This window comes from Carcharhinus amblyrhynchos, chromosome 7 (genome assembly GCF_965287045.1).
Source record: "Carcharhinus amblyrhynchos chromosome 7, sCarAmb.v2.hapA, whole genome shotgun sequence".
Taxonomy (NCBI): Eukaryota; Metazoa; Chordata; class Chondrichthyes; order Carcharhiniformes; family Carcharhinidae; genus Carcharhinus; species Carcharhinus amblyrhynchos.
Genome location: NC_137330.1, coordinates 21,895,791 through 21,918,707, shown reverse-complemented (window position 1 = coordinate 21,918,707; position 22,917 = coordinate 21,895,791). Strand labels below are relative to the sequence as shown.

The 22,917-nt window shown below is 40.4% G+C and overlaps 1 protein-coding gene across 2 annotated transcripts in view; it reads right to left on the bottom strand.

Moving 5' to 3' along the window:
- gclc (glutamate-cysteine ligase, catalytic subunit) overlaps positions 1–22,917 on the bottom strand; it is a 74,935-nt gene that overhangs the window by 21,742 nt on the left and 30,276 nt on the right. For both annotated transcript variants that reach the window (XM_080192025.1, XM_080192024.1), the window contains 7 exons: positions 22,180–22,293; positions 19,934–19,992; positions 16,251–16,387; positions 16,097–16,171; positions 13,457–13,573; positions 13,228–13,366; positions 6,192–6,304 (listed from right to left, as the gene is read on the bottom strand). In XM_080192025.1, coding sequence (XP_080048151.1) covers positions 6,192–6,304; positions 13,228–13,366; positions 13,457–13,573; positions 16,097–16,171; positions 16,251–16,387; positions 19,934–19,992; positions 22,180–22,293 — 754 coding nt within the window. The remainder of the gene's footprint in view (positions 1–6,191; positions 6,305–13,227; positions 13,367–13,456; positions 13,574–16,096; positions 16,172–16,250; positions 16,388–19,933; positions 19,993–22,179; positions 22,294–22,917) is intronic.

Here is a 22,917-nt window from a genome sequence, read left to right as displayed (position 1 = left end):
ACCTATCTAAGTCTCCCTGCAGACTATGACACCCTTCCTCACAATCTACCACACCTCCAACTTTGGTGTCATCAGCAAATTTACTAATCCACCCAACTATACCCTCATCCAGATCATTAACAACATTTAGGTTTAAATGTTGAGAAATCTGAAAAGTGCAACTAAAATTTTAAAATTGTTTTAAGTCAGAACACCTTACAACCTATTACAAGAATAGAAGAATAACATTTATATAAAACATTCTAACCTAAAACTGCAGTACATACAACAGTAAAATGAACAAATAGCTATTCAATTGCAAAACCTGCAGCATTGGTTTTAGACTCAAAATTAATGAGCTGAAAATATATTAAATAGATAAACTGGCTCAACAAAAAAAAAGTGATTAGAGGAAAAAGCTCAAATACCATTCACCCAAATGTGGAGTAACACTTCCCTTTTTGTCAACCCTGTACAGGGGGGACAGGGTGCGTGGGGATTAATTTAAGCAGCACTAATTTCTCTTCTCACCACCCTCCTGTAAACAGAAAGGTTCTTTGATTTGCTTCCCCCTTTATAAGCAGCGGCATGTTTCCCCAACCCCTCAGTTCTAATAAGATCCAGTTTTCTATTAATAACCCCACAGCAAACTCCGAATTGGATGAACTCAAAGGATTAGTTTATTTGCACATAGTCAACATGGGAGGGTAACTGCTCTCATAGTAAAAGAGAAAGGAAGGATTTATTAGGGCAAAGGCCTAGAGAAAAGAATTATTACTGTATATTTCACTTTCAGTGGAGTTGACTTCACACAAGATAGACATGCAGAAATGATTCAATCTTATGGGCCATGGTTCATAAGTCCCGATAGAAAACGTAGATGGGGCCAGGCATTCAGCCTGGGCCTAAATGTTTTTCTATGTTGCTGCTATGTAGATGGAAAGTAGGCAGACTGATGTTTTTCAGGACCACAAGATAATACCACTGGTTCTATCAGCTAGGGATTTATGTCACATGATTCCCATCCACCCACTCTAGCTTTGACAAACCGTGTATCCCTTTGTCTTGGTGCCCGAGATTGTTAGCGTTCAAACCATTTATTCTTCAAAAGGAAGGCCGCAGGACCCTTTATCTGCTAGGACAAACAGATGCCAGTATCCTGACAGATGCCCTTGTATTGTCCCTTTGAATTTGGTCTCTGCAGCCCAGTGAGGTCGGGAGTAAAATATCAAGGGTGGCCCAGATTTTACAGCAATAAGCATCTTTCGCACTTGTAGTATTTGATCTTCTGAAACAGACAGCAACTTCTGGAGTCTGCACACATGGAAATATAGAACTACTGTCAGCAATTTTATGGTTCTCAAAAGTTGAAGTCTTTGAATTCTTAAACTGCAATCAATTAGAAAATCACCGAATGGAGACTTCCATTTCATGCCATTAGGCTTGTTGTAAAAACTTGAGAGTAAAAGTTACACCTTGTGAATGAGGCATTCCCAGTTTACCAATTTCATAATGGTTGCTGAAAACCTCTCTGGCCTTGACATCTACATTTGTCTTTGCTGAAAAACCAAATTTCTAGATGACTGTTTTAATGTGATATTTTTCAGCTTTTCCGTTAACCATGTCCCAATCTTTATTTTGCTTTTTGTAAAGTTACATTAAAAGCATTGCTTAATCAATGCTTTTAAATTTCCTTGTTTGCTTTCTGAGAATTCTTCAATATTTTTGATTGCTTACACCCTTCTTGGTGGTATCACTGTTGCTGGATACCTGGACATCAGATTCAATTTAACATTAAAAAGATGAACGCCACATCACAGAAATCACTAGATCTTTGTACTTTGCTTGCTGTAAATCTTGAATGAAGCTTGGTCACATCACTACGGTCCACAAAATCCAGGTCACAAATAGTATTAAATTGCACTGCTATAATATCAAGCACAATACTTGCTAAAGTACATTAGTGCCAGTTCCCTAAGTGTGCCCAGTTGCAATATGGATGCAGCTTTGCCAGATCAATAACGAAGGAAGTCTCATCACATTTCAAGTGGATCTGGATCAATGAACTAAATGAGGTTCAGAATTGCAGGTGAACTTCAATTTTATAGTAACAGGAGGTGCACGTTTTCAAAAGGTGGAAGTAGTATTTGGACAGAGATCATGATCTTTTAAAATTGGTGTGAAGTGGTTATCAATAAACCTGCTTATGAAAAAAAGATATCAATAGCATCTGGTTAAAAGTCACTTGAATCTATGCACACTTCCGGAAAAATAAAAGCAAATTACTGCAGATGCTGAAATCTAGAAAAAAAACCCCCACAAAATGCTGGAAAACCTCAGTAGATCTGACAGCGTCTGTGGAAAGAGAATGAAACTCTGAAGAAGGGTCACCCAGATTCAAAATCAAGATGTCCTGCTGAATAAATGTCAGGAGTTAAGACTCAATTTAAAAAGCAGGACTTCAGGGGTGATAGGCACTGGATTAGTGCCTAAGGCGCATGCAAATGGGAATAAAAGCACACAGATCAGGAGAACGAACTCATGGCTAAAGGTGAGAGAAAAGAGGGCTTTCTTTTCACAGGGCATTAGCATAAGCTTTTGGATAGGAAAAAATTGTATCATGGGAAAAGTTCTACAAGAATTGAGATGGGTGCTGTGTCCTAATGGGTGTAGCAAAGGCTTTAAATCAGTAAAATGTCAGAAGGGTAGTGGCAAAGTAATCTGCAAGAAACATAAGCAGCATGCATTTTAAATAAAACTGAATAGGTGAGCATAGGAAAAAGTAAAGGAAGATAGGACATTATAAACAACCTTTTAGCCTCTTTTTTTTTTTAGACGAAGTGCAAGGAAATCTGTAATGCATACACAAACTAGAATAAAAGGAAGAGTTTAAAAATTAGGATTGCCAGTTTACTACAGAGAGAATATTTTCTCTGGAGAGCTGTGAATCTTTGAAACTCTCTTCCCCAGAGAGGGCAGGCAAGATTAATGAATGTTTTTAAACACAGAAGTAGGTAGATTCTTGGCTAATAAGGGAGCCAAAGTTTAAAATTTGTTTATTAGTCACAAGCAAAGCTTACACTAACACTGCAATGATGTTACTGTGAAATTCCACAGTTCCGGTCAAAGCACATAACCAGATCTTTCAGAATGTAGCAGGAAACCCAAGCACCTGGAGAAAACCCACGCAGACACAGGGAGAAGATGCAAACTCCACACAGTGACCCAAGCCAGGAATTGGCGCTGTGAAGCAGCAGTGCTACCATGCCATTATGGGGTAGATGGAATGTAGAGCTGAGGCCACAATCAGGTTAGCCATGATCTTACTAAATGATGCAACAGGCTCAAGCAGCCAAATACTATTGCTCCTGGGGGGTAAGGCTACAATCAGATCAGCCATGCTTCTATTGAATGGCAGAGCATTCTCAAGGAGCTGAGTGCCTACTCCTGCTCCTAATTTGGATGTTCTTATACAACAGGGGACTTAGAAGCAACTGTGTATTGCGAGGAACCTGAAAAAGTAGGGGTTATCTGAGACGGAGCGACAGAAAAAAAAAATCAAAATTAGGAGTAAAGAGTTGCAGGGTATAACTTTTTTTACGAAAAAAAGAGAAAGGAGGTCTAGCACTATTTATTACAGATAACAGTGGCAGTAGAAAAAAGAATGCAGCTATTAGCAAGACAACTGTATGCAGTTCTGGTCGCCATTTTGTGAAAAGGACAGAGGCAATGGAGAGTAGAGAAGATTTACAAGGATGATACCAGAAATGTATAAGTATACACATCGGAAAAGGATCAATGGGCTCAGTCTCTTTTCCCTGGAAAAAAATTTTTGAGGGGTGACCTAATAATGGTCTTTAAAATTAAGGAAAGATTTGATAGAGCGAAGAAAGAACATTTGCTCTTGTGGCAATGAGCATAATTAGAGGTCACCAATATAGGATAGTCACCAAGAAATCCATTCAGAAAGAACTTTATTCAAAGAGTTGGGGGAATATGGAACTCACTACTACAGAAAGAGGTTGAAATGAATACTAAAGATACAGTTAAAAACCTGACAAACATAAGGGAAAGGTGATAGATTTAGATCTATTTAAATCTATATAGCAGTTAATGTGGGTAAAGCAGTTGATGTGGTGTATGTGGATTTTAGAAAAGCATTTGATAAGGTTCCCCACGGTAGGCTATTGCAGAAAATACAGAGGCATGGGATCAAGGGTGATTTAGCGGTTTGGATCAGAAATTTGCTAGCTGCATGAAGACAGAGGGTGGTGGTTGATGGGAAATGTTCATCCTGGAGTTCAGATACTAGTGGCGTACTGCAAGGACCTGTTTTGGGGCCACTGCTGTTTGTCATTTTTACAATGAGGGTGTAGAAGGATGGGTTAGTAAATTTGCAGATGACACTAAAGTCGGTGGAGTTGTGGACAGTGCAGAAGGATGTTGCAAGTTACAGAGGGACATAGGTAAGCTGCAGAGCTGGGCTGAGGGGTGGCAATGGAGTTTAATGTGGAAAAGTGAGGTGATTCACTTTGGAAGGAACAACAGGAATACAGAGTACTGGGCTAATGGTAAGATATTTGGTAGTGTGGATGAGCAGAGAGATCTGTGTCCACGTGCATAGGTCCCTGAAAGTTAGCACCCAGGTTGATAGGGTTATTAAGGCAGCATATGGTGTGTTAGCTTTTACTGGGCGGGGGATTGAGTTTCAAAGTCATGAGGTCATGTTGCATCTGTATACCTCTGGTGCGGCTGCACTTGGAGTATTGCGTACAGTTCTGGTCACCACATTATAGGGAGGATATAACATAGATGTGGAAGCATTGGAAAGGGTGCAAAGGAGATTTACAGGATGTTGCCTGGTGTGGTGGGAAAGTCTTCTGAGGAAAGGCTGAGGGACTTGAGACTGTTTTCGTTTGCAAGAAGGTGGTTAAGAGGTGACTTTATAGGCATATAAGATGACGATCAGAGGATTAGATAGGATAGACAGTGAGAGCCTTTTTCCTGGGATGGTGATGGCTAGCACAAGGAGACATAGCATTAAATTGAGGAATGATAGATATAGGACAGGTATCAGAGGTAGGTTCTTTAGTCAGTAGTAAAGGGTGTGGAATGCCCTGCCTACAACAATAGTGGACTTGCCAACATTAAGGGCATTTAAAAGGGTCACTGGATAAACATATGGATGATATTGGAATAGTGTGGTTAGAAGGGCTTTAAATTGGTTTCACAGGTCAGCACAGAGAGTCAAAGGGCCTGTACTGCACTGTAATGTTCAATGTTCTAGATGAGGAAAGATGGAAGGAAGCTCAAGTTGGGTAGAAACACTCGAGTATACAAATTGGGCTGAATGGCCAGTGTGTGTCATTGATCTGATGTCATCCACCAGATCTAAACATAATCAGGCAGTTTTACAGCAAAAAGGTTTTTATTTCCACTCAAAATGGACTCATTGCTGTTCCCTTCACATTCTATTATCAGGCAGGTTTCTCCAACCTACCTTAATATGAATAACTTCCAGAAAATAATTGAACAAGACTAGTCCGCTACCACAAATATAAATGCATTTGAAACATTCTGTAGTACAGCTGTAATTCAATGTTAGGAAGAACAAAGCTACGGTGTTTAATACCCACTACAAACCCTGTTCCCTTCCTTGGCACTAGAGTGGATCAGACTATTTGCATTCCATCTGCTGCAGAAACCCACATTTATATTTTTGTTACTTACAGACAATAATTTAAAGCAATCTAGGCCAGTTTCCAATCTTCCATTTTCCAAAACTTAAGCTCATCCAAACTCTCCTCGCTGTATCCCCCACTTGCACTAATTTCTGCTGAACTGGACTAACAATGCCTCAAGTTCACAATTCTTAAAATCATTTTCAAAGCCCTCCAGGGCCTCACCTCCCTTCTATTGCAGAAATATCCAAGAGCTCATGTTCCTCCAATTCTGGTCTCTTCTACCTTCACAACATTACTGGTGGCTGTGCCTTCAGCCATCTAGGACACAAGCTCTGTACATTTCCCTCCTCTAAGATTCTCCTTGAAACCTATCTCTGACTCAGCTTTTGGTTGTCTGCCCTAATAGCTCCTTCAGCTAAGTACCATTTTTGTCTGATTGCATTCCTGTGAAGCACATCAAGATATTTTATTATTTCAAAAAATGTGTTATTAGGAGAATGTATTGCTGTTGTTGATACTGCAGATTACCTCAAAGTGGTCAGATTCATTTGCATCATCCAAGTGTATCCTTTCTGCATACAGCGTCAAGGGATCCCGAATAAAAAGGTGAGCTATATGCTGTGCCAGGAGATGATCAATACCTGAAAAACATATTTCCAGCCTTAGGAAAAAAAACACTTCCTAAAATCAAAGGAAATTGCAAAAAAATTACTAGACAACATAATATGGTATTTTTGGTAATCTACCAAAATCTCCATAACCTGAATAGATTTAATCTCAACTTCCAAAATCAAGTTCAATCTTGAGGTAAAGCACGGCTAATTGAGCAAGAGTATCAAAAAGTTATTTCAGAAGTTTTACGTTCTGTTCTTTCATTTAAGTCTTCATATTATTTACATAAAGTAAAAGTTCAGATAATTTTGAAAGTAGAAAAGCAAAGTTGACTAGTGTATTTGAGTTACTCTGCAATGGAGGTCGAGTAGTTAGGAGATAGAAAATGAAGATGCTGCATTGCAAATATTGTTGTGTGTGTAATCACACCTTACATTTTTGTAGTACCTTTAATGTAGTAAAGCATTCCAGGTACTTCACAGGGGGATAAGAATGCAAAAATTGACATGGAGTAAGGCAGTCAAGACTTCAGGACAGGTGACTGAAAGCTTGGTCAAAAAGGGAGATGTTGAGTATCTTTTAAAAAGGCAAAAGGTTTAGATAGATTTGCAGAGCTTAGGATCTAGATAGCCAAGGACGCATAAGAGGTTGTAAGTGAAGCAATTAGGATAAGCTTTAGAACCTGCATAGAGTGGACATGGAGAGGATTTTCCACTAGTAGGAAAGACTAGAACCGGAGGGCACAACTTCAGGCCAAAGGGACGACCCTTTAAAACAGAGGAAGAATTTCTTCAGCCAATGGTGAATCTGTGGAACTCCGCCGCAGCAGACTGAGGAGGCCAGGTCATTGAGCGTCTTTAAGACAGAGGTAGATAAATTCTTGATTAATAAGGGGATCCAGGGGTTAGGGCAAAAGGCAGGTGAGTGGGGATGACAGAAACATCAGCCATGATTGAATGGTGAAGCAGACTTGATGTGCCCAGTGGCCTAATCCTGCTTTTAATGTCTTATGGTCTTAACCCAAGGGATAGAGAAAGAACAGTACAGCACAGGAACAGGCTCTTCAAGCCTGTGCCGATCATGAAGCCTGCCTAAACTAAAACCGTATGTACCAAGTCTATATCCTTCCATTCCCATCCTATTCATGTATTGTCTAATTGCCCCTTAAATGACACTATCATACTTGCTCCCACCACCCTCCCAAGCAGAGCGTTTCAGATATTCACCACCCTCTGTAAAATCTTGTCTCGCATATCTCCTTTAAACTTTTCCTCATGCACTGCAAACCTATGATCCCTAGTACTTGACATTCTGTCCATGCCACCTCAATCCTGTGGACCTTTATCAGGTCACCATTCAATCTCTGTCATTTCAGTGAAAACAAACAAAGTTTATCCAATCTCTCCTCATAGCTAATACCCTCCAGACCCCAGGCAACATCCTGGTAAACCTCTTCTGTATCTTTTAAAATCATCCACATCCTTCCGGTAGTGTGGTTACCAGAATGGTACGCAACATTCTAAAGGAGGCCCAAGATTCTGTACAGCCGCAGCATGACCTGCCAATTTTTATACTCAATGCCCTGACCAATGAAGGCAAGCATACTGCTTGCTTTCTTGACTACCTTATCTACCTGCATTGCCATTTTGTAAATCGGTGGACATGTAAACCCAGGTCTCTCTGCCTATCAAAGCTCCTAAGGATTCCACTATAATTCCTACATGCATTGGACTTTCTAAATATATTAAATTCCATCTGCCATTTCTCTGCCTAAGTTTCAACTGGTCTATATCTTGCTGTATGCTCTGACAATCTGCTTCACTATCCACAACTCCACCAATTTGTCTGCAAACTTGCTAATCAGACCAGCTACGTTTTTCTTCAAATCATTTATATATACACTACGAACAAAGGTCCTAGATCTCTGTGGAACACTACTAGTCACAGCCTTCCATTCAGGAGAACACCCCTCTACTGCTACCCTCTTTTCTATAGTGGAGCCAGTTCTGTATCCATCTTGCCAGCTCTCCTCTGATGTCATGTGACTTCACCTTTTATACCAGTCTACCAAGTACCTTGTCAAAGGCTTTACTGAAGTCCATGTATACATCATCCACTGCCTCTCCTTCATCTATCTTCACCACTTCCTCAAAAAACTCAATCAAGTTTGAGGCATGACCCCCCCCCCTTCATAAAACCATACTGCCGATCACTAATAAGAAGGGCAAGGTCATGGAATGAATAACAAAAAAACGTTAACAGAAATAAGATTATGTAGATGGGAATAGCACACAGGACAAGATTAAAAAAACATTAGTCAAATTCCTATTGCGTTGTACATGGCAAGTCCAGGCCAAAAGGCAATCTTTAGGTGATGTGGAATTAGAAGCTTAGGAAAAATGTAACTACAGTACACAAAAGCAATTTAGATCTCATTCTTTTTTGTATTTGCAGTATAAAGTCCATTGTTCTCATCCATAATAGAAACTTGTGCTATAACAATATCCTTCCCTGTTGATAACGCTGCAGCCATTACGACATTGGTCAATCAAATGACAACAAGAGGCTGTGCGCTTCAAAATCTAACTTCTCTAGAGAAACTCACTACAATGTGGGAAATTGCACTTTGAAACAGACAGAAAACAAAATTACAAGTATATAATCAGCAGCCTGCCTTATCATTCACTTCACTGATTTTACCCCTCAAGCCCGGTCACTTTTTAAAAAAAACTATTTTAAATCGAATAAATATTTTGAAATGTATCTACTGCAATCATTTTTTAAAAGCTTTCAAGCAGAAACTGATAGAAATCAAGTGTTCAATCCTAATTTGCATTTGGAATATTGCATGTCGTTCTGGTCACCACACTACCAGAAGAATGTGGAAGCTATGGAAAGAGTTCAAATAAGGTTCACCAGGATGTTACCTGGTCTCAAGTGTGTTGACTATGGAGGAGAGGTTGAATAAAGTAGGATTGCTCTCACTGGAAAGATGGAAGCTGAGGGGAGACTTGATAGAGGTCTATAAAATTGAGAGGCATAGTCAGGGTGGATAGTCAGAGGCTTTTTCCCCAGGGTGGAAGTGTCAGTTATAAGGGGTCACAGGTTCAAGGCAAGAGGGGGGAAGTTTAAGGGAGATGTGCAGAGGAAGTTTTTCATGCAGAATGGTGGATGCCTGCAACGCACTGCCAGAGGTGGTGGTAGAAGCAGGCATATTAGCAACATTTGAGGCATGTGGATGAGTACATGAATAGGGAGGGAATAAAGGAATATTGACTGAGTAAGGGCAGAAGGTTTTTTAAGTTAGGGTGTCTTGATTGGCACATGCTTGGCATGTGCCAAGGAGAATGGGCGTGTTCTTGTGCCATTCGTTTCTGTTCTTTGTAAAACTAGCTCAACAGTTTTGAGGTAATCTCAATAATTAGATGAGCATACTGTCCAAGTAAAACTTAACATAAGAAATAGGAGCAGGAGTAGGCCATCTAGCCCTTCGAGCCTGCCCCACCATTCAATAAGATCATGGCTGATCTGAAGTAGCTCAGTTCCACTTTCCTGCTTTCTCCCCATAACCCTTAATTCCCTTGTCTATCAGAAACCTATCTACCCGTGACTTAAATATATTCACGAGGTAGCCTCCACCACTTCAATGGGCAGAGAATTCCAGAGATTCACCACCCTTTGAGTGAAGAAGTTCCTCCTCAACTCCAATCTAAACTTGCCTCACCACCCCTATCATCTTGAGGCTGTACCCTCTAGTCCTGCTATCCTTTCTAAGCAGGAAGAATCTCTCTACCTCTACCCTATCTATCCCCTTCATTATCTTATACTTCTCTATAAGATTCACCCCTCAGCCTTCTAAACTCTGAGTTTAGAAAGACCCAGCCTATTCAGTCTCTCCTCATAGGCTAACCCCCTCATCTCCGGTATCAGCCTAGTGAACCTTCTCTGCACTCCCTCCAAGGCCAATATATCCTTCTGCAAGTGCGGCGACCAAAACTGCACACAGTACTCCAGCTGCAGTCTTACCAGTACTCTGTACAGTTGCAGCAAGACCTCCCTGCTTTTATATTCTATCCCCTTTGCTATAAAGGCCAACATTCCATTCGCCTTCTAGATCACCTGCTGCACCCGCAGACTGGGTTTTTGCAATTCATGCACAAGGGCCCCCAGGTCCCTCTGCACTGTAGCACGCTGCAGTTTTTCGCCTTTTAAATAATAATCCCTCCTACTATTATTTCTACCAAAGTGGATAACCTCACACTTGCCAACATTATACTCCATCTGCCAGGTCCTCACCCATTTGCTCAGCTTATCCAGATCACTCTACAGACTTTCCACACCCTCCATGCAATTTGCTTTTCCACTCATCTTCATGTCATCAGCGAACTTCGTCACTCGACACTCAGCCCCCTCCTCCAGATCATCTATGTAAATGGTAAACAGTTGAGGCCTCAGCACCAATCCCTGCGGCACGCCACTAGTCACTATCTGCCAACCAGAATAACACCCATTGATTCCAACACTCTGCTTCCTATTAGACAACCAATCCTCTAGCCACGCTAACACCTTACCCCCAACTCCGTGCACCCTAACCTTTTGCAGTAACCTTTTGTGAGGCACCTTATCAAACGCCTTTTGGAAATAGAACATCGAACATAGAACACTACAGCACAAACAGGCCCTTCGGCCCACGAGTTGCACCGATCACATCAACACCTACCAATCTATAAACCTATCTATAACCCCCAATCCCATTAAACCCCATGTACTCATCCAGAAGTCTTTTAAAAGACCCCAGCGAGTTCGCCTCCATCATCACTGACGGCAGCCGATTCCATTCACTCACCACCCTCTGAGTGAAAAACTTACCCCTAACATCACTTCTGTACTTTCCTCCCCGCACCTTAAATCTGTGTCCTCTCGTAGCGACCATTTCAACCCAGGGAAATAGCCTCTGAGAATGCACTCTATCTATTCCTCTCAACATTTTATAAACTTCTATCAGGTCGCCTCTCAACCTTCGTCTCTCCAGGGAAAAGAGTCCCAGCTCCCTCAACCTAACTTCATTAGGCATGCCTCCCAGTCCAGGCAACATCCTTGTAAATCTCCTCTGTACCCTTTCAATAGCTTCTATGTCTTTCCTATAGTGAGGCGACCAGAACTGCGCACAGTACTCCAAATGAGGCCTGACAAGGGTCTTATAAAGTTGCAGCATTACCTCTCGATTAATGAAGGCCAGTACACCACACGCCTTCTTGACCACATCCTCCACCTGCGAGGCCGATTTAAGAGTCCTGTGGACCCGGACCCCAAGATCCTTCTGCTCTTCAACACTACTAACACTCCTGCCTTTGATAGTGCACTCGTTCATCCCGTTGGTTCTGCCAAAATGGACGACTACACATTTATCTGCGTTGAAGTCCATCTGCCACTTCTACGCCCAGTCCTGCATCCTATTTATGTCCTGCTGCAACTTTTGACATCCTTCCAGACCATCCACAACACCACCGACCTTCGTGTCATCAGCGAACTTACTTACCCATCCCTCCACTTCCTCATCCGGTCATTTATGAAAATGACAAACAGCAAGGGTCCTAGAACAGATCCCTGGGGCACTCCACTGGTGACTGACCTCCATGCCGAAAAAGACCCATCCACAACCACACTCTGCCTTCTGCAGGCAAGCCAGTTCTGGATCCACAAGGCCAAAGGCCCTTGGATCCCATGCCCTCTCACCTTCTCAAGAAGGTCTTGCATGGGGGACCTTATCAAACGCCTTGCTGAAATCTAAAAACATCACATCCACCGGTTCCCCTCTGTCGACCGCACTAGCTACATCCTCATAGAAATCCAATAAATTTGTTAAACGTGACTTCCCCTTAACAAATCCTTGCTGTGTCTGCTCGATCAAACTGTTCTTTTCTAGGTGCCTCGCTATTTCTTCTTTGATGACAGATTCTAGCATTTTTCCAACTACAGACGTTAAACTAACCAGCCTATAATTCCCTGCCTTTTGTCTGCTGCCTTTAAACAGCGGCATAACATTAACCATTTTCCAATCTTCCGGCACTTCCCTGGAGTCCAGCGAATTTTGCTAAATAATTACTAAGGCATCCGTTATCACCTCTGCCACTTCTTTCAGAACCCTGGGATACATTCCATCCGGTCCTGGGGACTTGTCTACCTTCAGTCCCGTTAGTCTATCAAGCACTACCTCTCTAGTGACAGTAATGACATTAAGGCCCTCATCTCCCACCATCCTTCTATCTTTAATACCCAAACTACTTGTGTCCTCCTCCAAATTTTTCAAAATTTGTGGGAACCTCTGCATTAAGTGAAGAGGTTACAGATAAAACCCTCAAAGTGGCTTCAAAGTCAACAGAGTGGCTGTCAATATTTGGAAATAGGATGTGCGTGAAGATGAAAAGGGCTTATTTAACAATACAAATAGAAATATACATGTGCTTTCTGAGAACAAGTCTACAAATAGAAATGTGTTAAACAGCTCTTTGCTTTACCTCAAGTCACTTGCATTAACTTTAGGCCTGATGCTGGTTTTTCAGGCTGGGTATTACCACACTTGACGTTATTGATCAAGACCTGTTCGTAAAGTTAACTTCAACCAAATTGAAATTGCTTGTCTGTGAACCAGGAATATTTGTCAAATTCTGACAAGGGACTTCATCATATCGGGATACTACTACATTATTTTTATTCTAACATTGAGAAAATTAATAAATTTCATGCCTATACATTTAAAACAGGAAGGCTTGTGCTAGAATTGTTGTTTGGGCTAAGAACACATTGCAGTCAAGCTGAGGTAAATTGTTACCAGTACTTTCCAAACAAGATTTTAACTGCCATCAAGAACAGCATCATGTCAATACAAGCAAACTTGTAATTCAGAAATTTGATAAATCATGTAATGCCAAATTTTATTTCAACGCATTACCTCCTTCTCGGAGTTGCTTGTAGATTTCGTCATCAACTGTCAACGTGAGGTCATTATATTTTTCACCACATTTCGAGAGGTAACTATCAATGGAGTCGTACCTGGATTTACTGATCCTGTACTTGCAATGCTTTCGAGGCTGCAAAAGCAACAAACCAAGCATAAGGTTCATACAGTGCATGTTAAACTGACAGGCAACACATTAAATTTGAATTTTCATGTCAGTTACCTCCAAACCTCTTTCTTCCCTGGTTCGGTCATCTACAGAGGCTGAAATTACACCCCAGCGACAATCAATATCTGACACATAACCTCTATAAAATGGTGAAGCAGCACTCAAAGCCATCTGGAAGGGAAATTGCACTTAAATGCACCAGGGAAAAAGAAAGTACAGTATTTGCAATTCACTTCAGCTGAATATTCCATAAATATTGCAATTTTATGCAAATCAGAGCATTTTATTCAGCAGAAAATATTTCAAAGTAAGTTTTTCTTTAAACAGTTAAATATTGCAATCAAATGTTACAATTCAGTTAAATATCACAAGCAAATTAATCTGCAGTGCTCAATCTGCATTGCTCAGTAATGATCAACATGTGTTAGATGATTTAGTGCTTTTATATGGCCTCAACTTTGCGAATACCTTTCTGTCCCCTTTTCAGGTAAGAAACTTCCAGCTTTACAGTCACACAAGTTTAATTTCTAGGGGCTAAGATTTCATACACTTAGATAAGTATCAACATTATCAACCTAAAACGTTATACGCACCAATTGCACCAGCTTCTACATACTAGTAGTAAGAAACATATTAATTTCTTTTAATTTGCTTTAAAACTCACTTATGGCAGTTGCATTTCTCTATTTGACATCTACCAGCAACGCACAGTAGCATCAGTACCATCAACAAGGTGCATTGCAACAACCCCATGATTCCCTCAAGAGCACCTACCAAACCAGTGACCTCTGCCACCTAGAAGCATAGGGCAGTAGATGCAGGGAACACCATCATCCGCAGGTTCTCCTTCAAGCCACACACTATCTTGACTTATAACTACAACGCCCTCCTTGCACAATCTCGGGATCAAAATCCTGGAACTCCATCCCTCGTAGTACTGTGGATGTATTTATACCACATGGACGGCAGCAGTTCAAGGCTGCATGAAAAATGCCCCTTTGCATCAAGAAGTGTAGGTTAGGGGGAAATCAACAAATTATATAAACAAACTATTTTGGGAATAGGGCTTGGGCAAGATGCTAGGTTGGTCAGTCAGTGCATATTTGATGGGTCAAACGGCCTCCTTCTGCACTTCAGAATCATAGAATCCCATAGAATCATAAAATGGCTTACCACCACCTTCTTAAAGGAAATTAGGGATGGGCAATGAAAAAAAAAAGGCGGCCCAGCCAGCATTGTCCATGTCCTTTTAAAGAACACCAAAAACAAAATATCAGATTGACTTCTAGACCCCAAAAGGCTTATTAATTGTCTGATACTACCAAAAGAGTCATGCAGCATGGAGCCAAAGGAAACAAAATAATAGGGTTTCAAATTCTATAAAACAAATAATGTTATAAATACAAAAACGTTAATTTTAAGTGGGTAAGAAGGAAATTTATTTTTGAATGGCTTTATCAGCCTGATGAGCAAAATTCAGCAGCAGCAGCAATTTAATGTTATCACGACTAATTTGCATTACAACACTGACTTCTTGCCAGCACTTCCTTATTTTGAAGTACTATGGGATATTGAGGATGCGGTATTATGCTACCACTTAGTGGTGAGAATTAGTTATTGCAATAACAAAATGTTTTGCATTGTCACCCAGTTGTAAGACTACAATAAATTAAAAAATGTTATGTTCCAAAAATGGCACAGTTGTTAGACTGCTGCCTCACAGCACCAGGAACCCACTTTCAATTCCAGCCTTGGGTGACATTGTGTGGAGTTTGTACATCATCTGTGGATTTTCTCTGGGAGCTCCAGTTTCCTCCCACAGTGCCAGGTTAGGTGAATTGGCCATGCTAAGTAGCCCCTTAATATCCAAATATGTTTGCTGCGTTAGCCATGGTAAATGTGCTGGAGAATCAGTGCTGAAAGGTATGTGCTGAACCATAATGACTGGATAAGGGGGAAATCAAACCTTCAAAAGCATTTTTGGCTCAAAAGTTTGTCACATCACTAAGAAAGGTTAAATGTCTGTTCTGCAAAATTAGGTTCCAACTTGAACAGTTGTGCAGTATCCACATTCTTCTTAAAGAAAGAATTCAAAAAGTCGCAGTTAGAGCTCATTACTCTACAATACCCTTGCTGTAAAATGCACACGGGTCAGGCTTCATCGTGACATGCCCAAGGTCAAGCACACTGCCACTCACTGTTGAGGCTCACAAATGTAGAGAGCATTCAATTAGGTGCTGTATGATTGTTGCTACCTAAAAAAACGCCAGTACCATGCCAACTTCAGGTCAGGCAATGGGGACAAAATAAACTGGAAAGACTTAAAAAAAGACATTCTACCAACAACAAGTTAAGAAAAAAACTGAAGTTATGAACTCAAATAATTTTTAGGAAAACAAAATATTTAAAGAAAAATTTGTTTGATTCTAAAAGGAAAAGTTATGTTCCAACTATTGCCAAATACACAGCCCAAAGATGAATGGAGACTACTGATTGCAAGGGTGTTAAATTACAACATTTGAATTATTTTAAGTAATGTTCTCTGGGTTAGCTCATGGCTACTACTTCTTGTAGCATATGGTGTCACTTTAGGACATTCCCACTGGTGATATTAAATAGCCAACTCTCAATATACAAATGATAGCATCAGGAGAATGAAAATTCACTAAACACAGAACTGTCCTTTACACTTACCACAATAGGGCAAATTGTGGCGAGCTGGTCATAGAGATACCTGGCTTCCGAGATGCTACATGCTTGGAATGTCACCTATCACAAAAGTAGTACGTAAGAAAGAGAAGACGAGGAATTAAATGAACACTTTGAAATTTTACAATTGGATACTCACCTGAAGACAGCAATTGCCCATACCAAATCCCATAGCATCCATATAGATGTGATCAGGCTTTGTTGCTCTTGCTGCTTCGCCATCATCATTAACAAATTTTTCAGTAAATGGAGAGGGAACAGCTTTGTCTTTATAAACTGCAAGGGAGAAAAGTTAAAAAGTCTGACAGCAGTTTGTAGAACTAGAGACTTGAAAAGGAGAGTCCTAAGTAGTTTAAAAACATTATTGAGATATTTACAACTATTTTCATTAGTTTACAGTATCTTTGCACTTCCTCAGCAATCAATTTTTCAGTCAACCGTTAACAAGGTTAAATATCTGTGCACCCAGTATGCTAACATTTCACTGTAGCAAGCAGACAAGATCAGCTGACCACAGTGCACCAAGTGATCGCTTAACAGACTGATCAAAAATAATTAAAGTTTCATTGTTAGTAGAGAATGCATCAAAATTCACTTACATCTCTAAACAGACTAACTAAAACATCAAATGGTAACATGCAGATTGGGACTCTTAAAGATCTGTTGCTACGAAGTTTGCCTCTAAAGGGCAAAAATGCTTTTTAACTGCTTTCCACCAGCTCCTTGTGGTTGGACATGGCAGCTGGGTGATAAGTTCTGCACCACAGTTTTCACCCTACAAGTTGCCTCTCTTTCATCTGAAAGCAAGCAAAACATGTTCTGGGTTGCTTGCAAATAATTATTTCTTGGAATACAAAGAACAGTACAGAACAGGAAGAGGCCCTATGGCCCACCAAGCCTGCGCCAAACACATTCTCCTATCTAGGCCAACCGCCTGTATCTTTCTATGCCCCATTTGTTTATGTGCCTATCCTAGTAAGTCTTAAATGCTGCTAATGTATTTGCCTCAACCACCTCACTTGGCAGTGCATTCAAGGTCCCCACTACCTTCTGTGCAAAAAAATCCCCTGCACTTCTCTACCAAACCACCCCCCCCTTACCTTGAACTTATACCCCCTTGTAATTGCAATTTCTGCCCTGGGAAAAAGCTTTCAACTGTTCACCTTATCTATACCCCCTCAATTTTATAAACTTCTATCAGGTCGCCCCTCTGCCTCCATCTTTCCAGGGAGAACAATCCCAGTTTATTCAATCTTTCCTCATAGCTAACGCTCCAGATGACATTCTGGTAAACCTTTTCTATGCTCTCTCCAAACCATCACGTCCTTCTGGTAGTGTGGCGACCAGAATTGGACACAATATTCCAAACGTGGTCTAACCAATGTTTGATACAACTATAAAATAATTTGCCAATTTTTATACTCAATGCCCCGGCCAATGAAGGCAAGCGTGACATACATTTTCTTCAAATTTTCCTCTGTGCTGCCACTTTTAAGGATCTGTAGACCGTACTCTCAGATTTCTGGCTATGCTCCTGATGGTTCTTGCTCCCATCCGAAATGGATCTATCAGATGCACCACCTCACATTTGTCTGGATTAAATTCCACTTGCCATTTCTCCATCCAATTTTCCAGCCCATCTATATCCTACTACATTCTGACAATCTTCTTCACTATCTGCAATGTCAGCTGCAACCCTTAGGATCATCCGCAAACTTGCTAATTAGACCAGTTACATTTTCTTCCAAGTCATTTATTTACATTACAAACAAGAGGTCCTAGCACTGATCCCTGCGGATTGCCAATAGTTACAGACCTCCATTCAGAAATGAATATACACGTATTTCAAGGTGTGAGAAGTGCCAATTGGCATCATTGCCGCCTCATTACACATGGTACACTAAAGAGTTCCTTTCCTGGGGCTCTTAATATTCTTCACTGTGTTCACTTAAGTGTTGAACGTTCAGCCTTTTGGGCTCTTTTCAGCCTCTTTGGATGCCTCTGCCTGCTCCTTCAATAGTATTCATGCATTGTGGTTCCTCCAACTCAACTCAAATGGGTCATTTACTTAAGCCCCCAAATAGTCAACTACACCTTATAGAAAGTTACTACTTATGTGTACTAACTTGCTGTTGAAATCTGCAGCCCATTCTGGACTAAAATGTTTTACAAACGGCTACATAGAATGTTTGGTTCAGTTTACCATGAAATTAAACAAAGCAAACACCCAAACGGTACAACCCAATCAATGTACTTTTCCACACTTAACTACTGGAGTTTCTAGCACAGTAAAGATATTAGCATTTCATGGCAATATTTTGGTGAGTAATATAGGAACAGTACTTTCACCCCATCTCCTCTAACCCCACACAAGTGCAAGACTACTCTGAGGAACCTTTGGTGCCAAAAATAAATTATAGCACTGCTATTGTAAACTACTGTTCCACCTCTCTTCTCTCCCCAAAGTCTTCAATGTGTTTTCACCCTCTGAATCCATGGCCATTCTTTCTGGAACTCCATGTCTAAAACCCTCCAGATTTCCACACCTGCACAGTACCAAAACAGCTCAAAGTCACATACAATATCCTGTGACTAATATTAATGATCCCCGATGTCTTCTCAACACAATTTGACACATTGGCCATACGATCATCCTGCATCGTCTCTCCACTTTCATGAGCTGAATGGTTCTGCTCACACCCGATTCCATTTTCATCTAATCACAGACAAAGAATGACACGCAATGGTTTCTCTTCCCACTCTTGCACAGTTAACTTAGTGTCTCAAGGATCTAGTTGATGTTTTATCCTATATTTACACGGAACTGGCTGGTTGACATCCACTTATTTATGTCTTTGCCACGAGACCTGACTATTCTAATGCACCTCTGGCTGGTCTCCCACTTTAATGCATGTTTCGAACAAAGAGGATAAAGTCCTATCCATCCATCATCCCTGTGCTTACTGACCTAAATCAGCAATCAAGAAATGTCTCCACATTTTCATACCATTCCACGCTTCACCTTTTCCCAATTCAAATCTTCTTCAGCCCCCCCAGCTCTCCTAGATAACTGCAATCCTCTCATTTGAGCCTCAGGCTCAAATCCCAGATTTTAATTGCTGCACCAGTGGTCGGTATGCCTTCAGTTGACTTATCGCAAGATTTGGAACTTGCCCCCACATATATCCGCCTCTCTTGCTTCCTTACCTCCTTTGAAGCACTCCTTAAAATCTACATCTGACCATGATTTTATTCATCTGATTTAAAATCTTGTGATATGACTCAGCACCATATTTTGTTTTTATTACTCGTGAAATGCCTTGGGATTTTCTATGATATTGGCATTACTTAAATACAAGTTGCTGCTGTAATACTGAACAAGCTTTTAAATTTTTGAAATATGTATCTCATCTATAAACAAGATTATCAAACCTACATCCACCACTGCTTTTGGCAGAATGTCCCCAGTTCTAACAATCCTACGAATGGAAAATCTTTTCCAAACCACAATGACAAAGGAAGAGTTTGCGAATGCTATAGGGTAGCTAACCCATTAGCACAAATCATAGTACCTTACATTGCACCTGTGGAGTTCATTTAGCATTAAATGTTAAGTTTTTAACTACTGACTCACTATTCAAAGATTTTCTTTGTAACAAATGCTTTAATTCTCAAAACCTCTTAGTTCTCCTCTTGGAAGCTAGACACCCATGGAACCGGTAGTATACATAGCGTACGTATGCCCATTAGAAGAGGCATGGAGAAAGTCAGGAAGGGAAAATGGAGTTGTGAAGAAAAAGACACATTAGGCTGTTTACTTACTTGGTACGTTAATGACTATTTTTTCTCCCCGTCTGTGGCGAATATTTCTTGTCAAAGTGCTGAAGAAAGAAATCCAAAAGAACAACTTAAGTGAATCTAAAAATTATTGAAGTCCCTTAACTATAATTTTTCTATGCAATGGTAATTAGTGTAAGAATTGGCCAATTTCAGTACTGTTCAAGTAAAAGTAAACAGAGCAAAGAGATTCAACTTAGTTTGAAACAGTGTAAAATGGAGGCATGCCAAAGAGATATTCCAATTATATTTAATTTGTTTATGAATCTAAAATTTACATAAAGGCTAGTGAGACCCAGAGAAGAAAGCTTGATGTAAAAAGGAGAATCAGAGGACTTTGGGTTTGTACTTGATGGAATATAGAAGGAATAAGAGGGAATATAGAAAGAAGAAGAGGAAATCTCATTAAAACTTACAGAATACTGAAAAGCCTGGATACAGTATTTGGAAAGATATTTCCATTAGTAGGAGAGACTAGAACCCGAGGGCACAGTCTCGGAGTAAAAGGGAAGACCCTTTAGAACTGAGATGAGGAGGAATTTCTTCAGCCAGAGGCTGATGAATCTATGGAAGTCATTGCCACAGAAGATAATTGAGTGCATTTAAAACAGGGGTAGATAGGTTCTTGATTGGTAGAGGGATCAAGGGTTATGGAAAAAAAGCAGGAAAATGGGTTTGAGAAACTTATCACCAATGATTGAATGGTAGAGCATGGGCCAAAAGGCCTAATTCTGCTCCTATATCTTTTGAGATGCATTGCTAGAATGGAAACAGATTCAAAAGCGTGTTTCCATGGTGAAATGGATAAATACTAAAAAAAAAAAATCAAACTTCTGGAAATTTATGGAGACAGGGGAGCGAGACTACTTCAAAAGCTTAGAGTCAACATAGGTGCAGATTGAATGGCCTTCTGTCCTGTAAGCTTTTATGATTTGTGCTAATGGATTAGCTATCTTATAGCATTCATTTTTTTCTATGTTATAGTCTATCCTTCAATTAAAGACAAGCAGTCATCAAAATTTTGAGAACCCAAGGTATTTTCACTTGAAGGGAGCAACAAGCTACATTCTTCCTGGATGCGCATAAAACATAGCAATCAAAATTCCTCCCATGACAGCAGAATAGCTCATAATAGCTACACCGCAAAAAAACCTACTGATATTAAGTAGCAGCAAGTGAATCCCTTATTGGAAAGGGAAGGTTTCCCCAAATGTATATTTAGTATTAATTTGTGCATCCTCCACATATAAGGTTGATTACATTTTTAAAAGCATTGCCCAAGAGTTTTTGTGTAACAGAATGCAACCTCAAATTTAAAAAGCAGCCACAAGATGACGGCAAAAGTGATCAGAAAGCTGGGAGTAATAAGTGTGAATACTGGGGTAAAGTTTAGAATATGAACTGTTATTAAAATAGAAAGGCAGTAGATAGAAATGCAAAATAGACATGAAGGATCCATTAAGAATGCAGAAGACTAAAAAGCCACAGGGACAGAACATGTCTTGGCTTCACTGAGCGATCTCAATATATGACATTAGCTGTTAACTAGTTCTATTAGAATCATAGAAACCCTGCAGGGCAGAAAGAGGCCATTTGGCCCATCAAGTCTACACTGACCATAACCCCACCCAGGCCCCAATCCCATGTCTCTACATATTTACCTGCTAATCCCTCTAACCTATACATCTCAGGACTACAGGGGAAATTTTTAGCATGGTCAGTCAACCTAACCTGCACATCTTTGGACAGTAGGAGGAAACTAGAGCACCTGGAGGAAACCCACGCAGACATCAGGAGAATATGCAAACTCCACACAGACAGTGGTCCAAGCCAGGAATTGAGCCCAGGTCCTTGGAGCTGTGAAGCAGCAGTGCTAACCACTGTGCTATTGTGCTGCCCAAGCAAGCTTAGCTTGCCTGCTATAAGTAGGTAAGCTTATGTAACAACAAATCTTTGCAATAACAGAAACTGGACTGGAACAAAATTTATGAATGTATTTTTGGTACAGGTGCCGAAGTCTGCTCTAGGCAATTTACTCCAAACATTATATTGGGTGTTGCACAAGTAGTTGAAAATATGAAGCAGGTTGTCGAACCAAAATTATACAAAAAGATCCATGAAGATATACTAGCAAGAATTTATTCTGCTAAAATATATGCAATTCTATTTACAGGACTAACCAGGACATTATTTACAAACACAAGTTATTTACAAAATTAATATGAACGCACCCAAATCTTGGATGTTTGTTGATTGCTTCATCAGGAAAGAACAGCGACTTAGAGGCTCCACTTTCAACTGGTTTAGGTTCATATACAGGTTCTGTGAATTGATGACATCCCAACCTGGAAAATAATTTCTCCCAAATGAATTTAGAAACACTCAAATGCATAAATAAGATCATTCATTTAGTTTCTCTTCTCTAGCTCTCCCACTCACCCAATTCACAAAGGATGTGATTGTATTACTTTCATCATGACCACTTAACACTGGAGGTTGAGGCAGGGTTCACTTGGATGAAAGGGGCTGCATTATGAGGAAAGATTGAGTAGGTTGGACCTAGTAGGAGGATGATCTTAAGATCAAGGGGTTTGATAACATCAAATGCTGAAAGGATGTTCCCCCTCATGGGGAATCTAGAGCTTGGAGTCACAGTTTCAAAATAAAGGCTCTCCAGTTTAAGACCAAGATAAGGATATTTTTGTTCCTCCCAGAGGACGGTTAGTCTTTGGATCTGGGTCAATGAATATATTCATGGTTGAATTAGATTTTTGATTGACAAGGCAGCCAAGGGTGATGGGGACAACCAGGCAAGTGAAATTAAGCGGCCACAATCAGATCAGCCATGATCTTACTGGATGGTTTGGCAAGCTTGGTAGGCTGAATAGTCCTACTGACTACTGCCCCTTCTTACAACTTTATGATCACTGGGAGCTAAATGTTTCATGCAACTGAATGGTCTCCCAGCA